Source organism: Ostrinia furnacalis, unplaced genomic scaffold (assembly GCF_004193835.3).
Source record: "Ostrinia furnacalis isolate ACB-3 unplaced genomic scaffold, ASM419383v2 OfSCF2804, whole genome shotgun sequence".
In the NCBI taxonomy this organism is placed as follows: Eukaryota; Metazoa; Arthropoda; class Insecta; order Lepidoptera; family Crambidae; genus Ostrinia; species Ostrinia furnacalis.
In genome coordinates, this window is record NW_021133043.1 from 152309 (window position 1) to 169568 (window position 17260).

Genomic DNA, 17260 nt, shown 5'->3' on the forward strand with positions numbered 1-17260 from the left:
GGATTAGCAAGCTGAAATGGGGAGGGCACATAGTACGCAGAACTGACGGCCGATGGGGCAGCAAGGTTCTGGAGTGGAGGCGCCTACCGTACCGTAGTACCGGAAAACGCAGCGGGCGACGTCAACCCACAAGGTGGACCGACGATATCATAAAGGTGCCAGGAAGGCGCTGGACGCAGGTCGCTACCAACCGGGCAACATGGAAAGCATTGGGAGAGGCCTATGTTCAGCAGTGGACGTCCTATGATGATGATGATGAGTATACCTTTGGTAGCTTTCAGGGCTCACATGTCGCACGCAGACTTCATGATCGCAGCGCATGCGAGCGCTAAAATCTCCGAGGGAGATTACATACACACTAAAACCGCATGATTTTAGATAAATACCTTAGTTCTTTTTTGCGGGGATAGGGGACAGGCCGTGTTATATGGGGCTCATCAGGACGACAGAAGGCCGGGGTCTACGCACCAAAAATACTCCGATGCTCCATCACTTCCACCTATACCACATGGCCACAGTCCCTGAAAAAAAGTCAAAAGAGAAGCTTAGAAATAATCCAAACTTTCAAACCATATTAAAGATAATAATACATTAAATTTGTCCATCCAGGCATCAAACCCTGGACAGTTCGAGTCTGACTGCACAGAGAACTGGTGGCAGCGAGGGGTGTCGGAGAACAGCGTCCATTTCAACGGTCGAGTGGGCATCAACACAGATCGGCCTGATGAATCTTGTGTTGTTAATGGTAAGTCGAACTCCTCCTAATGTTCTTCTGATTAATTTCGTTGCGGGTCCAATGACAGTTTAATTTTCCCCCGGGACAAACTTGGCCTTCACTGGTTGGGTTGTTGGCGATCAAGCTGTAGATCCTGGCTACACAGGAGTTGCAGCGGTGGGAACGAGAGGTGGGAATAGTTCCGACACCTTCATGGTCAAGGAACTCTCCACCGAGAAGCTCTGGGTGCAAGAAATTGCCAAGAAGGGTGCACATAGGATAAAAGTTTTGGACCGCCTCCACTCCAAGGGAAAAATAGTTTTGACGCGGCTAAGGGAAAAATATGCGAGACCAGGCCACATGGAAATCGGGAAGTGTGGGCCAAATCCTTCATTTATCTTTACAAAGTTTAGAGAGGGTGGTTTTCCTGCATAGAGACTAAACTACGTACCTGATGATTTTGATAATGATGCCTGCTCGATGAACCGACGACCTTCTCTTTGGAGAAAGCTTTCGTCCAGCAATGGACTGCCATTCTCTCATAACTCTCATGCCATACAAGGCCCATAATGATTGAGTAATTAAGAGATGATGATAATGAATATCTTTCCTTGACAGGTAACCTCAAAGTGATGGGCCACATTCTCCACCCGTCCGATGCGCGAGCCAAACACAATATTGTGGAATTGGACACGGCTCAGCAGCTACGCAACGTGCAAAGCTTCAGGGTTGTGAAGTAAGTTTAACAATTAAATTGGACAGTTTTGTTCCCCAGTCGATGAAGCACCTGATGTCTTGCCCTGAGAGCCCAAGCAACTGCACTCAGGAGGATTTGATGAGTGCTGCTGACAACGCCACTCTTGTGGCGGAGTTTTGGGCTGACACTGTGTAGGTTTGTTGTCGACACGAAAAGAAGAAGATTAGACAGTGACATTAACCAATAATGAAAACCCGTTAATTAACGATCTAGCGCTTAACTCAGTCAGTGCCTAAGGTATGGGAGACACGGAAGGGGTGACATTGACATAATTATGACGTGACAAAGTATAACAGCATATTTTGAAGTCTCGCTGACGTTTGACGTCACAAAAACACCCTCCCGTGCCGCACCCATACCTCAAGCACTGACTGAGTAAAATCGCTAAACCTAGCTACCACCATCTTAACCAATGAGGGCTATCGTTTTTATACTTAACAGTTGGCACCCCTGGCGATTGACAGGTCCTTACTCTACAGTGGCGCCATCTTGATGAGTGCAAATACGATAGTCCTCCTACCACTTTAGCACTCACAACTTGGCGCCACTGTCTTCGCTACTAGCAAATGACAGGACCTTACTCTACAGTGGCGCCAACTGGTGAGCGCTAAAACGATAGCCCTCATTCTGTCTCCACCACAACAAAAACTTAGCATTGTTGTAAGATTACCAGTTCCTCAGTAGTTGAGGATCATCGCTTTCCAGAAAACAAGGTCTAGAACTTTCCCATGGTCGTTCAAAAAGGTAGATTTAAATGGTGGCTTTGAAAACAGCGATACGGATCGCAACCGAGTCAACTCGAGGCGGTCAGTATTCTTTATATGAAACTCCGTACTGTCACGCATACTTATCCGAACCGTAACGTAAACGGCTCGCCTCGCTACGAAAGGCGATAGTGTTGATCCGTTTCCGGGTTGATAAGTGTGCTTCGTCCTTTAATATAGTCTGGTCGACTATGCGCGACTGTGCGACGGGCGCCCGCAGTGAGTGTGCGAGCGCGACAGCAATATAATTATGCGCGAGCGGAAAGGATAGGTAGCTTGGGGTCATTGGACAAAATTGAGTTTGTTCCGGCGTTCCACTCAGCACTTGCCATATGTTTGTCTCGAAGCGCTGGTAGGGCCCAAAAGATAAGGAGACATGTAAAGTGCCCCATAAGGGCTACCTTTTCTTTTTTTATTATTTTCTATTGACGTTCATAAGTGCCACTTGTGGTCTAAACTGAATAAATATTTTTGATTTTGATTATAATTCTACGTGCTCACAAACCGGGCTTCAGTAATATTTTCAACCCCCAGGTTCAACTACGACCCCTCATTCGCGGAGCACTCCGGCCTGCTCGGCTACGACCCCTCAGCTCCAACCCCCCAACTAGACACAGGGGTTATCGCTCAAGAGGTCCGCAGGGTCCTGCCTGAAGCTGTGAAGGAGGCAGGAGACGTTACCCTGCCTAATGGAGACACTATTCCCAAGTTCCTGGTGGTTAATAAGGTAGGTAATCCTTGGTAATATTGTAAAGGGTTAGATTAGCCGTTTGTTTCTAGCAAAGTATAAAAGGATCAGTCCACTCATCCCGTGGATGTCGATCAGACCTCCCAAAGTCCCCAACCCGTCTGACCAGCGTGGGAAGTGTAGATCGAACAAAACCATAAGGTGGGGTAAATTAGGGGGCAAGAATTTTGTCATCATCACTATGATATCCTCATCAGGACATAATGGTCTCCTCCACTACAGTGGTACGACTGTGTCCACTGCAGCCCACTAAAGCTTGACAAATGGAGGATTTAATTTACACTCCCCACACACGCTGGCTAGATAGGTTGATTTCAGAGTTTGTTTGATCTAATATTGGAAATGAAAAAGGTCATTAGTGTTTGGCACAGTAAATAAATTGTTGAAGAAAGATCTGTAACAGACTAATCCACGCAGAAACTGGAAAAAAACACAAGACTAATCAGACTTCTACACAATATCCTATTATTTTTTCTCCAGGACCGAATCTTCATGGAAAACCTCGGGGCGGTCAAGGAGCTGTGCAAAGTGACCGGCAACCTGGAGTCCAGGATTGACCAGCTCGAGAGGATGAATAAGAAACTCTGCAAGTTCAGTATACTGCAGAGGAGGGACAGCTCCAGGTCTAGTGTTAGCAATGGTAAGTTTTTTTGGTACCACCACTTTCCATTAGTTGAGGGCCAATTGGCCAAGTGCTTCCTCGTAGTAATTTTTTTTTCCAGTTTAGGGTGGATTCGACCAAACAAGAGTAAATATTAATCTCAGAATAAATCGTCAGTTTTGACATAATTCCCATACTGAAACTGACTGTCAACGTGCCAGTTATCATCATCAACAGCCCTTTACAGTCCACTGCTGGACTATGAGCCTCCTCCACTATAGTGTTATACCAGGAGTTATTCTCGGATAAAAGTTTGGTCGAATCGGGCCTTAGTTACATTAAAGACACAAATCAGGGAATATCTGAAAATACTTTCTGTGGTGATATAATAACACATTATGTCGTTCGTCCGATGACGCCATGTAAAAGGTTTATGAATATTCAAAAGGATTAACCTCAGGGCATGTTGTAGGTCCACAACGGTTCATTAAGGCTTGTTTTAGATCAATAAGTCTCCACACTTTGTGATCTCAGTTCTTACATCCTACAAAAATAAAGAAGATGAGCTCTCCCATTCACAGATTCTTTCCATTACAGAATTTGCGAAAGTGTTGTCCCTTCTTCAATAAGATTTATCTTTATTAACCGCTTCCAGATTCCCGCTACTCAGCCGCCTCAAACTCCTCAAAATCCCTCTACTCAGATGGCAATATTTCCATAGACCAAATCCGGGACATCGCGCGCAACATCCGACGCCACGAGTGTTGCCACAAACTCAGCCACAACTCCCCTAAATACACCCGAAAACAGTGCAAAAACTGCCACGGAAATTCAAAATTGGGGAAATATTACAATTATAACAAAACTTGCGTGAGATATCACTCAAGTAAAGATGATAAAATTGAGCATTTGGAACCGAAGTACGTCGAAACAAAAGTACCAGAAGAGAATTATAGTACTCCTATTTCTAAGAAGAAAGACCCGTGTATTTGGTTGCGGGAGGACGAAAATTTTTCATATGGCAACAATTTGGCTTTCTGCTGCAGAAGGAAAGATTACACCGATGCCAGCAGCGAATTGGTGTCGAACAAGTTTTTGCAGATCGTAATAACGATTTTGATATTCATTATGGCTGTTTGGTGAGTTTTTTTCTTTTGTTAAATAAAGTATTTAATAGGTTAAATAAATTAAGTCTTCGATAAATATTTAGTACCTAATTAGTACTAAAATGTACGTTAATTAATAGGTTAAAATTAATTGAGTTACCTTTAAAAATTGGTACCTAATTAGTACTAAATAGTACCATTATAGAAATTAAAATTAGGGAATGTTGTATGAAGCGACGGCATCCGCAACCCGTCTGTCCAACATGGGGAGTGTAGACCAAATCCTCCATTTGCCTCTGGTAAATTAGAGGGTCGTGCTCCTGCACTGGAGACTAAATGACCTGATGATGTTGTCTTACAGCCTCGTAGTGATGTCCGCGCTCTACTTCAAGGAGCACCAAGAGTTGTTATCGATGAAAGACATCAGGATGCACGATAAATATACCAACTACCCTCATTATGGGAAATTCAACATGAATAACGCGCATCGGACACCGTCTGACCAAAATCAAATACAGGTATGCTAATTTTGAAAAATTTAAGATGTCACCTGTTTGCGTCCATCGCTCTGCTTGTGTAATTTAATAATATTATCGATAGGTTATTAAGGTAGAGATCAATTTGATCTAGAAAAAGACCATAATTTACCCTTAGACGCAAAAAAACGCAAAGAGAATGAAAATGTGTATGGCAAATCTATGTTATTTAAAAAATTGCTATGATCCTAGTCCGTCTAAATATAAATCAGTTCATTTTTTTTGATCAAGTAGGTACTACAGACGTCCATAAAACATTTTTTTAAATCTTTTGTTACAGAATTTAAAACCTCTACAGCATCCTACAGTCAAAAAAGGAGTCAAAGGTAAGATCAATTGATTATATCCAAAACCATAACTTTCACAGATTTGCTATGTTAGATTACCGGTAAAAACTGACAAAACGCAGTGACACTATACTTTAGAAGGCTAAAAGTAATTGAACCTGTTTTTTGCAGAGAAAAGTCCGCACAAAACGACGCAGGAGTACAGCACTAGTCCACCGACAGATCTCCCGCACACCATAGCCACAACACTATTGGCGTCCAGGAATTACGTCAAGAATCTCATCAGTAACAGTAAGATTTTTAATCAAAACTATCAACTCAGCAAATAGAAAACACTTCTTCTAGAGAAAATGACAAAACATAAACCAACTTTGTGGTATCTTACGAAGTTATCAATTTTTTGTGAATATGGAAGTACTTACTTAAGTTTTTTACTGTAATGGTAAAAAATAATATTCACAAATTGTAAAACTGAAAAATGATTTAAGAAATATTATAAAAATAATTTTATAATGTATTTATTAATAACTAGCGGCCGCCCGTGACTTCGTACGCGTGGATCCCGTTTTATCCCCTTTAAATTTTTCCTGAATTTTCTTTGCTATAAACCTCACGGAGCCCGAGACCTTTCCAACGAATGCAAAACCGTGGAAATCGGTTCGTGCGTTCTGGAGTTATAGCGTCAGGGAGGAAAACCCGACTTATTTTTATATAGTTTAATAATAATAATATTTAGTTAAAAATATTGGCCAAATTCCTCTTACTTACCTGGTATTACGAATACAACCCGATCGAGCTAACTGCGCATTTCGCTGGAATGCGACTCTCCCTCCGAGTGTACGTTACTCCAGCTGGAAAGTAGCTCCTAGAGTGATATGAGTAGAACGTATAATTAGTTCCCAACATGGTGTAAATGTGCGCCGAATTAGAGATTAGTGCGTGCTGTCGTTTTGGTACAAAACGAAAAAAACGATTCCTGCTGGAGTAACGTTGTTCTAGCAGGAAAATTCTAAACGAATGATCGGAAAGAGAAAAACTGTGTATAGCCTGACCAGGAACATAAAAACCCTGGCATAGAGGCGCTTCAATTGCATTTGATAGTGCAACACTGAGTACAGTCGTACCTGTGTTAAATTAATAGGCTAACTTTATGTTTCAGGATTCAGGATTACGGGCTAATTTGATATTTTCATAAATTAACGAAAAAATATTATTATAGGTAACCTGGTTTAAATAAATTAAATGAAACCATCAATTGAACTAAACTCAGATTTTTAATTCGACGGAATTTTGACATTTCAGAAGTGTTGTCAACATTGAAACATTCCCATTATGAATGGAGAGCATTTTCACAAATTAAAAAATAATCCTTTCTTAAATTTAAGGTNTGGAGACCGTCATCAAATACAACCCTAATATTCCCGGTCCATCCAGGCGACATCTTATATGCCACTTCAACCGACACAAGGGTGGAGGCCAAATAATATGCAACAGATGCAGCCTCCAGATGGGCCTACCAGAACTCAACAGATGTTCAGAGCCCTTCCTCCCAACTACAACCCTCAAAGTAATGTCTTTAGATTGGCAAGACCCCAGCAGCAACCCGCGCATAACTTCGGCGTCCCACGCCCTATGAGCGGCGTAGCCCCCTTTACCCCTAAGCCGTTACCTCCAACTGGCCATGATTGGCGCAAATTCGGCAATCCACCGCCAAGCAACTATTTCAAGACTCGTGAAGTTAACTTCAACGACTTCACTTATGATTACGATCCTCATTACGATTGTGAGCCTCAGTATGACTACTATTACCCAGACTTCAATGCCTACGAGCAATACCCTGATTATTACTATGAGTATGAACAAGACCAGACTACAGAGTCTCCCGTGGTCGAGGAAACCGGACATAACATTCCCTCAACTGATGAGGAAAATTTTCAGAAGGTCCCGAAGTCAGACAAACGAAAATAGAAGTAAATTTTCACATCCAAAGGCAGCTGGGCTACATACAAATTAAATACCCTCCTTTAAAGCTCTTGTTAGATACAGGAGCCAATCAATCCTTTATTAGCCCACAGGCCGTCCAAAAATACTTTAACCACATTCCACTTAACTATGAACCTTTTCAAGTAACTAACGTTCACGCTACCAGCAAGAGCGACCACTCTATAACCTTACCTTGCTTTAATGAATTTAAAGAGGAAGGCGACATTACATTGTTCGTGTATGATTTTCATAGCTATTTCGACGGTCTTATTGGCTTCGATTTACTTGATACTTGGGACTCTAATATTGACTTAAAAAATAAATCACTTATAACTCGCAATGCAAAAGTCCCTATAGACATGTACGACTCACGCAACGTTAACTTGTATGAGGAAATTATACCGGCTAAAACATCAAAGTTAGTTCGATTGCCTATAAATAGCCAAGACGGAGATGTATTTGTGACAAGCCAGGTCATTTGCAACTGTTTGATTTCCGAATGTTTAACTAAAGTAAAAGATAACCGCGGTTGGGTAGAGATCACGAACACTACACCTAATGACATCATCTTCTCAATGGACCGCCCGGTTTCAGCTGAATTACATAACATTTACTGTGAAAATACCGAGATTTTATCAGACCGAACAAAAGAAGTTTTATCACGACTACGTACAGATCACTTGAATATTGAAGAGCTGACTAACTTACAAAACTTGTGTGCTAACTACGCGGACGTGTTTTACCTTGAGGGGGAACCTTTGACGTTCACCAACAAGATAAAACATAAGATAAGAACCACTGATGAAATCCCGGTACACACTAAAACCTATAGGTATCCGTATGTCCACCGACAAGAAGTTCGCGATCAGATCGAGAAGATGCTCGAGCAAAACATCATCAGACCCTCAGACTCTGCATGGAGCTCTCCTATTTGGGTCGTCCCCAAAAAGGCAGATGCCTCAGGCAAGGTTAAATGGCGTCTTGTCGTGGACTTTAGAAAAGTAAACGAGAAAACGATTGACGATAAGTACCCGATCCCTAATATCACAGATGTTTTAGATAAACTCGGTAAATGTCAATACTTTACAACGTTAGATTTAGCGAGCGGATTCTATCAAGTCGAGATGGACCCTGTAGACATTCCCAAAACTGCATTCAATGTCGAGAACGGACATTATGAATTTTTGAGAATGCCGATGGGACTTAAGAATTCTCCATCAACCTTCCAAAGAGTGATGGATAATGTCTTAAAAGGTCTCCAGAATGAAATCTGCCTCGTTTACTTGGACGATATCATCGTGTTTAGCACGTCCCTCCAGGAACACATAATTAACCTGGAAAAGGTGTTTAAAAAACTACGGGAATCGAATTTTAAGATCCAGATGGATAAGTCTGAGTTCTTAAAATTGGAGACCGAGTTTTTAGGACATGTTATCTGTAAGGACGGTGTTAAACCCAATCCTAATAAAATCACAGCTATTCAAAATTACCCGATACCTAAAACCCCGACAGAGATCAAACGTTTTCTCGGCTTACTCGGTTACTACCGAAAGTTCATCCCAAACTTCGCGAAGCTAACAAAACCTCTCACGCAGTGTCTTAAAAAAGGCTCTAAAATAGTACTCGATCAAAATTACACCGCTTGTTTCGAACACTGTAAGACGTTATTGTTAAATGATCCGATTCTGCAATACCCAGATTTCTCTCGTGAGTTTCTGTTAACAACTGATGCCTCCAACGTCGCGATAGGCGCAGTATTATCACAAGGGTCCATAGGCTCCGATAAACCTATCGCATACGCATCTCGGACATTAAACTCTAGCGAATTAAACTATAGTACCATCGAGAAAGAGTTACTCGCCATTGTATGGGCCACCAAATATTTTAGGCCATACCTTTTCGGCAGAAAATTCCAAATTATTACAGATCATAAACCGTTACAGTGGATGATGAGTCTCAAGGAGCCCAATTCTCGCCTCACGAGATGGCGACTTAAACTTAGCGAGTACGATTTCTCTGTAACTTACAAGCAGGGTAAATGTAATACAAACGCGGACGCTCTATCGCGTATTGAGTTAAATAACGACGAGATCAGTTCCATCTTAGTTAACCCGTCGGAGAAAGATCTCGATGATTCTAGAACCGTCACAGCTCCAGAGGATGCTGATGAGTCTAGGACCATCACAGTTCACACAGACGTAGAACATCCAATACTCGAGGTTCCTATCACGGATGATCCATTGAACAGATTTACCAAGCAAATTATTCTAAACGTTGTAGGTGATATAAAGGGCCGCACTGTAGTAACAAAACCCTTCGATACGCACACGCGAATCAGCATCCAACTGTCAGAGTCCAATCTCGAGGAAGATGTCATTAACGCTATCAAAGAATATGTTCATCCTAAGATTAAAACCGGCCTTCTCATAAATCCTCCCTTGGCTATGTACCAAATAGTCCCAATTATACAGAAAACATTTAAAAATTCGGCTATGAATCTTACCATTGCTAAAAATGAACTAGAAAACGTTAGGGAATACTTGAGACAGCAAGATATTATCAATAAATATCACGATGGTAAGACAAATCATCGCGGCATCAACGAGTGTTTCTTAGCGTTATCTCACAAGTACTATTGGCCCAAGATGCGAGAGCACATAACTAAATTTATCAACGAGTGCACAGTCTGCGGTCAAGCGAAATACGACCGTCATCCTATAAAACAACAGTTTAAATTAGTTCCACCGGCTAGTAAGCCATTTGAATTGCTACATGTGGACTTACTCACTATACAAAGCGAAAAGTTTCTTACTATAGTAGATTCTTTTTCTAAGTACTCCCAAGCTTACTATCTCCGAGATGGCACCGCTTTGAGTGTAGTTCAAGCCTTATTAAAATATTTTACTCATCATGGTATCCCTATCACTTTGGTTTCTGACAATGGCCCCGAATTTAGTAATCAGTTATTTTCAGAACTTATGAGACTGCATAAGATACAGCATCATAAGGTTGCCCCTCACACTCCCAACGAAAACGGAATCGTTGAGAGATTTCATTCAACCATCTTAGAGCATCTGCGTATCTTAAAAATCGATAGGAAAACTGAGTCTGTAATAAACCTGATCCCTTATGCCCTTCTGGCTTATAACAGTACCATACACAGCTTCACTAAGTGTAAACCAATAGACATTATAACAGGTCATTTCGACCCACGAGATCCATTTGATATAGATCTCTCATCACACTTATTGCAACAATACGTAATTGATCATAGAGCTAAGATGAGTGAAGCCTATAGAATGATTCAAGAATCTTGCACTAGCCTTCGTAAGGAAATAACTGACAATAGAAACAGGAATAGAGAGCCTGAAGTCGATTACAGTCCCGAACAGCCTGTCTTTATTAAAAATCCTTTTGCATCCCGTCAGAAACTTGCCCCACGTTATACCAAGGACATAGTTATGGCCGACCTCCCAATTCATATTTATACCCGTAGGAAGCGCGGTCCAGTCGCTAAGTCCCGCCTCAAAAGAGTACCTAAAAGTGCCCAATTGTTACAGGACTCTCCTAGTACTTCATCTTCTCCTGCATCAGGCCCTAACACAGGAGATAAAACTTGAAAGCCTTGACGATGGACCCGGCATCTTACCGTTCCGATTAGGCCCTACTAATATTATCTCTAGTTACCATACGTTTTTACAAACTATTAATCTTAAAGACTTACAAACTAAAATCGACTCTATTTCTATGCAACTTAGTACTATTAGCCCTGAACTTAATAATAAGACGTCTGCTTTGTTTGAACCTCATCTTAACTATCTTAAAACTAAACTTACAATGTTAACTGAGCAGCTACAAACCTTTGAGACGACTCGCTCGAAAAGAGGCCTCATAGATGGTCTCGGTTCAGTAGTAAAAAGTATCACTGGTAACCTTGATTATACCGACGCACTTCACTATGATAAAGTTATAAAATCTCTGCAACATAAAGAAAACGAGATAATAACGGAATTGAATAGTCAGGTTAGTTTAACTAAAGAATGGTCGTCTCAATACACTCAAATTATCGAGAATATTGCAAATAACCAAATTATAATGCAAAACATACTAGAAAAAATCAAACTAAGCATAGCTACCAATGATAACGACCTAGTTAAATACGCCCATTTAGCACAAGTATTACTCATCTTAAGTGATAATGTAGATTCAGTAACTGTAGAGATAAATAAATTGCACAACATTTTAGCCTTTATTAGAACATCTACTATTCATCATTCAATCTTGAGTTTAACAGCAATTAGAGATATGATAAATAAATTACATAATTTGTACGACAAGGAAAGCATAATTAATTTAGATATCAGAGAGTACTACGATATAATCAAATTAGGATCTTACTACTCAGGAAATAGTATTATAATAGTATTTAAGTTTCCTATCATTTTATCTCAAGTATACGATTTATATAGACTATCTATTATACCTAATAAAAACCATGAGATCCTTACCTCATCATCTCCTCTCCTTGCCATCCATCTGAAAGATTTCAAATACATAGAGGCTGAATGCCCGAAGACAAGTAAAGGGTATCTGTGTAAGGAGATGCGGAATCTGCAGAGCAAGATAGTACCAGACTGCATACATCAACTTATCACCACGCAAGTAAGAACGCCTAGCTGCAAACCAGTCACAGTATCATTGGAGAACCCAGCCTTCGAGGAGCTCGACGAGAAACATTACACAGTCAACTTCCCACATCCCACGAGAGTACATCTTTCATGCAGCCAAGATCTCCACCAAACACTAGAAGGTAGTTATCTCATCATAGTCCCACATAATTGCTACGTAGAGACAGAGCAGTTTCGGATGTACAACGCTAAAGATCGTTTACGAGGCCAAGCTGTGAAGATCATGGACCTGCCGAGAGAAAATCAACCTCAAACATCGTCACTACCTACTATCAAGCTGAACTCCATCAATCTGGACCACTTGCATGCCGCAAACGCCAAGATCTCGCTACAATCACCAATATCAATGTTACGAGAGCAAGATTACAGCATCTATCACACCACGATTCCAATGTACTTAGTCCTATTAAGTGCATGCGCACTGGTTGCTGTAGTAACGTATCGCCGATTCTACCTGAAGCGGATGAAGATCAAATCTCAAGACTCTCAAGAGATGTCCCATGAACTGCAAGGCACCTATGCCACTCCTAGCAGATCAAGGACCGAGATGAAACAGCTTCCAGCTCAATTTACGACAGCAGTCTTCAATAATCGCTGTTCTACGGGTGGAGGTGTTACGGAGCCCTAATGTATGGATATCGCACAAGCAGCATTGCCCCCATTCACGGATTGCAACAGCCAGTAACCGAAAACGCTGACATCGCGCCTCGTGCCTCCATTGACGTCAATCACTGCATTGTGTTATTTTAATTAATATATTTTACATTCATTCTTGTACCTAGCATCGGTCGAGTCTCACTATTGTAATATTGTAACTCTGTAATAATTAAATTTATTAAATAAAATCATTTTTTTTACATCCTCCGTTGTGACCATATATTTTTAGTTTCATTACTGTTAGGTGGAATGTAAATAACACAGCATAAAAATAAAAATCTCTGGTTAAGGTAAACAGACGCACTAACGAGTTCAAACGTATGATTGTCTAGTATTACGTCACCCGGGATCGCCACTCGCCTTAACTCGTACCGCGGTGTGGCCACTAAAAACGCGCCGCCTTGTTTCCGACCATCCGCCCGATCACAACGAATTATTGTGTATCCATGGGGTATTAATTCAGCATCATGGATTGAGTCGTTGCAACCTGTTTCTGTTATAGCAAACAAGTTCGCTTCCGAAGTAGACACCCCATCATAAAAATCCTCCAATTTCGTTCGAAGGCCCCGTACATTTTGATAAAATAATTCAATACAGTTGTCTGTTTTTTTACTTGTTTGTGGGCTTACGAAACCACACCCACTCGCAATATTCTATATTTATGGCCCAATTTTCAGACTTACATAATAAATCGTATTTACTTTCTGGAATTCCTATTATAAAGGAAGCATAATCCCTTTCTGACTTATGTTTTATTTTCTCCACTTTCACTGCTATTTCTTGGCCGCATATGTTTTTAACATGGGTTAAAAACTGATGACTGTGACTCTAAACATTCTACTGTGGTATCCATCTTTAATCGCCAAACATGTAAATACTTTTTCTTTTCTGTACCTTGGATTTCTAAACCACTGGTGTTACCTCCCTTTTTAACCTCGGTATTGGAATATCTACTCTTTTTCCTATTAACTACTGTCCATTCCTGGTTGCCTTCTACTTCTTCATTTGCTTGAGACTTATCCTCTGCCGTTTTCGCTTGTTCCGCCAGACTACTCGGTAATGCTGTTGGTTTCGTTGGTTTCGTGGCCACACATTGTTTTGCTAGCACCGACATGTTTTTTGGTGATACCGACTGTTTCTGAGTTTGCTTCACAGTACTTGCGAAAGTTTTTGACAATTTCAATGATGATGATGTTGCAGGTGCCTCAGCATGTATTTTCGTTTGACTTTCCAAGAAACGGGATTCCATACGTTCGTTTTTTTCTATCAGCATTTTAATCATACCTTCTAACACATCTACCTTATTTGCTTTTTCTTGAACTACCTTCAAAATGTCTTGTACTTGTTGTAATTCTGATTCAGTGCGAATAAATCTATTTTGAAGCTCTTTGTATTCCTTGCGTTGCTCATCCATTTTTGCTTTTATCTCGATATGATACTCCCTGATTTCCTCCAAGACACTGCGTTCATTTTCAACCATCTATATTTCATGCATTTTGGCCCGCCCGCGCTCCGTATTGACGTAACTGCTTGGCGTAAATGTTTTATTCATTATAGCATGACCACGAACCGGAGTATCGGAATTACCTCGCTTTGGGATATCACGCATGCATTCAGGGCATACCCATTTATCCTTGAATTCTTGGGTAAAAGCGTCGAACGTTTCTCTCGTCATTGCCAGGCACTTCACATGATAAAACCTCTTACAGTTCTCTTGCGAACACTCCATATATGAGATATCGTATATCCCCGCCTCACAACCACTACATTTCGTGCCCATTGTACAGCACAACCGATATTATAGAAAATCAAACGAACTTACCTAAGTGACGTTCGATGATTATTAAACGATGTGATTCGCCCGAAGAAATTACATTATATTTACTTGTAGTAGCACGAGTTGGTGCTGCCATCTACACACGTTCAAAGTAAACTAAAACCAAAAACTGCCTGCGAACCCCGCTCCTGCGCTGGCCTCATACACGTTGAGACCTGTCGGCCCATCCACACCTATTTTGTGCTTCCTGGGCAAGACACGATTGTGTCAGGGATAGGGAGGGATGTAATTTCTTCGGGCGAATCACATCGTTTAATAATCATCGAACGTCACTTAGGTAAGTTCGTTTGATTTTCTATTAAACTCTGTGATTCGCCCTTCGAAATTACATTATATTTACTTGTAGATGTTTAAAGTGCACAAAATAGCATCCAAAAAATCATCAAACTTCTAATGCTCGTAACTCGGTTCAGACTGAGTTTAGGGGTATACATGTCATAGTAAGTTTGGTTTATTAAACTATTTTGTAATCAAAAAACAAAGTTTGGTCGATGGCCGCGCGAAAAAAAAAAGACGCCAATTTCCGGCATTGTCTTTTAATAGAGTGAAATTTTCTAATATTACAAAGCCTACTCAACGATAGCGTTTGGACACGGTGAGCAGTTATTAGAGCTAGTAATGTGCATGTCTATAGTTAAACATTCAAAAGACAAATTTAAATTTGGATATAAACTGCCTAAATGGTCCAATACTGGAGCTGGATGCGGTTGTTCCATATTTGCCACCTTTATCGAATAAAACAACAAAAAATTGCAAAAATAAATTAACAGATGCAGAAAATGCATTGATATGTTTATCTTGGCAATAATAGAACCATTGTATAAAGTGAGTATTATACTGTTTTAAGGTATTGTTTGTAAGAGATGCCAGCATCACGTCAATAGTTTCCCTGTCTTAANTTTTCTCTATTATAAACTCTAGCGAATGCACTGGAACTAAATGTCCAGCCTGCAGTTTTCTTAGATCTAACTTACACCAAGTCTTTTTGCAGCTAAAGTCGACGCATGTCCTGTGCTATATGAGCACTGAACTGTTTTATATCAACTCCGCTCTCTCCCAGATTAACCTTAATACAGCGGCTTAAAGATTGGGAACTTATGCTTTTATTTATTTTATTTATTTTATAAGGTTTTTTATTATTATTATTTTTTTTTAACTAATAAATAAAAATTTGAAACTCAACGGTCTTTTATCAGCTGTCACAGACAAATAACTATCTAAAACTCTAGCTGGACATGAAGGACTTTAATTATAATAAGTAATGGAGAGTGTTGGTTGAATCCTATTAATTCCAGAGGTTTTGATTTGATTTAAGATAATTATCACAATAGAGTAAAATTTTCTAATATTACAAAGCCTACTCAACGATAGCGTTTGGACACGGTGAGCAGTTATTAGAGCTAGTAATGTGCATATTTTTAGTTAAACATTCAAAAGACAAATTTTAATTTGGATATAAACTGCCTAAATGGTCCAATACTGGAGCTGGATGCGGATGTTCCGTATTTGCCACCTTTATCGAATAAAACAACAAAAAATTCCAAAAATAAATTAACAGATGCAGAAAATGCATTGATATGTTTATCTTGGCAATAATAGAACCATTGTATAAAGTAAGTATTATACTGTTTTAAGGTGTTGTTTGTAAGAGATGCCAGCATCACGTCAATAGTTTCCTTGTCTTAACATGGCCTCCCTGATAAATTGCCTGAATTTCGCGGTATATCACATGTCGATCTTCTTCAATCAGCTTACGCACAGCATCAACGTTTTCTTAGGTGACTGCAGTTTTTGGACGACCTTGACGGGGATCATCACTGAGCTTGACACGTCCACGTTGAAATTCAGGAAACCAGCGATAAATTGTGGTTTTGGATGGGGCTTCATTACCAAATGCAGAAATCATCCGGTCAACACACTGTTTTTGTGTTAAACCACTTCAAAAGTCATAATAAATCATCACTCTTGAATTCTTTCGAGTCAATTCCATTTTCTCAACGACTAAACAAGTTTGACAAGACCTTGTGATACGACCGAGAATCTTTTTTTAAATAAATAAATGGTATACGATTTTTAAAACCCTGGAGTTTGCAATTAAATATATTTTAATATGACTGGAACAGTGGAAATATTCCATTCCCGATACTTTTAGTGCAGCCCTCGTATCTTGGCAATAATAGAACCATTGTATAAAGTAAGTATTATACTGTTTTAAGGTATTGTTTGTAAGAGATGCCAGCATCACGTCAATAGTTTCCCTGTCTTAACATGGCCTCCCTGATAAAAAGGCCGGCAACCAGGTTAAGGCTCCAATGTAAGTTGTGTTCCACACTATAAGGAGATGATAATATGTGTAAGTTTGGAGACAATTCTATGGGCTCGTACACCATCATGCTCTTAAATAGGGGATACCAAGGTTGGGTGGGCCAAAGTGGAACCACCACAATTCCCTTCGCTTTATCGAGAATAATCTTTTGCTAAACCTTGCGTATGCGTAGAAATAAAACCCGGACCAGGATAGATATACAGAATAGGTAAACCTCTGGGTCCCGATGCCATGAGACAAACCTCTGACATTTAT

The 17260-nt window shown here is 40.3% G+C and overlaps 1 protein-coding gene across 1 annotated transcript in view; it reads left to right on the top strand.

Moving 5' to 3' along the window:
• Window positions 1-7150, top strand: part of LOC114356420 (myelin regulatory factor-like protein) — a 40078-nt gene extending 32928 nt beyond the window's left edge. Inside the window, exons 9-17 of the mRNA XM_028309584.1 lie at window positions 610-745; window positions 1334-1451; window positions 2771-2963; window positions 3465-3624; window positions 4241-4724; window positions 5053-5209; window positions 5508-5553; window positions 5686-5805; window positions 6900-7150. Coding sequence (XP_028165385.1) covers window positions 610-745; window positions 1334-1451; window positions 2771-2963; window positions 3465-3624; window positions 4241-4724; window positions 5053-5209; window positions 5508-5553; window positions 5686-5805; window positions 6900-7150 — 1665 coding nt within the window. The remainder of the gene's footprint in view (window positions 1-609; window positions 746-1333; window positions 1452-2770; window positions 2964-3464; window positions 3625-4240; window positions 4725-5052; window positions 5210-5507; window positions 5554-5685; window positions 5806-6899) is intronic.
• Window positions 7151-17260: the final 10110 nt, after the last annotated feature.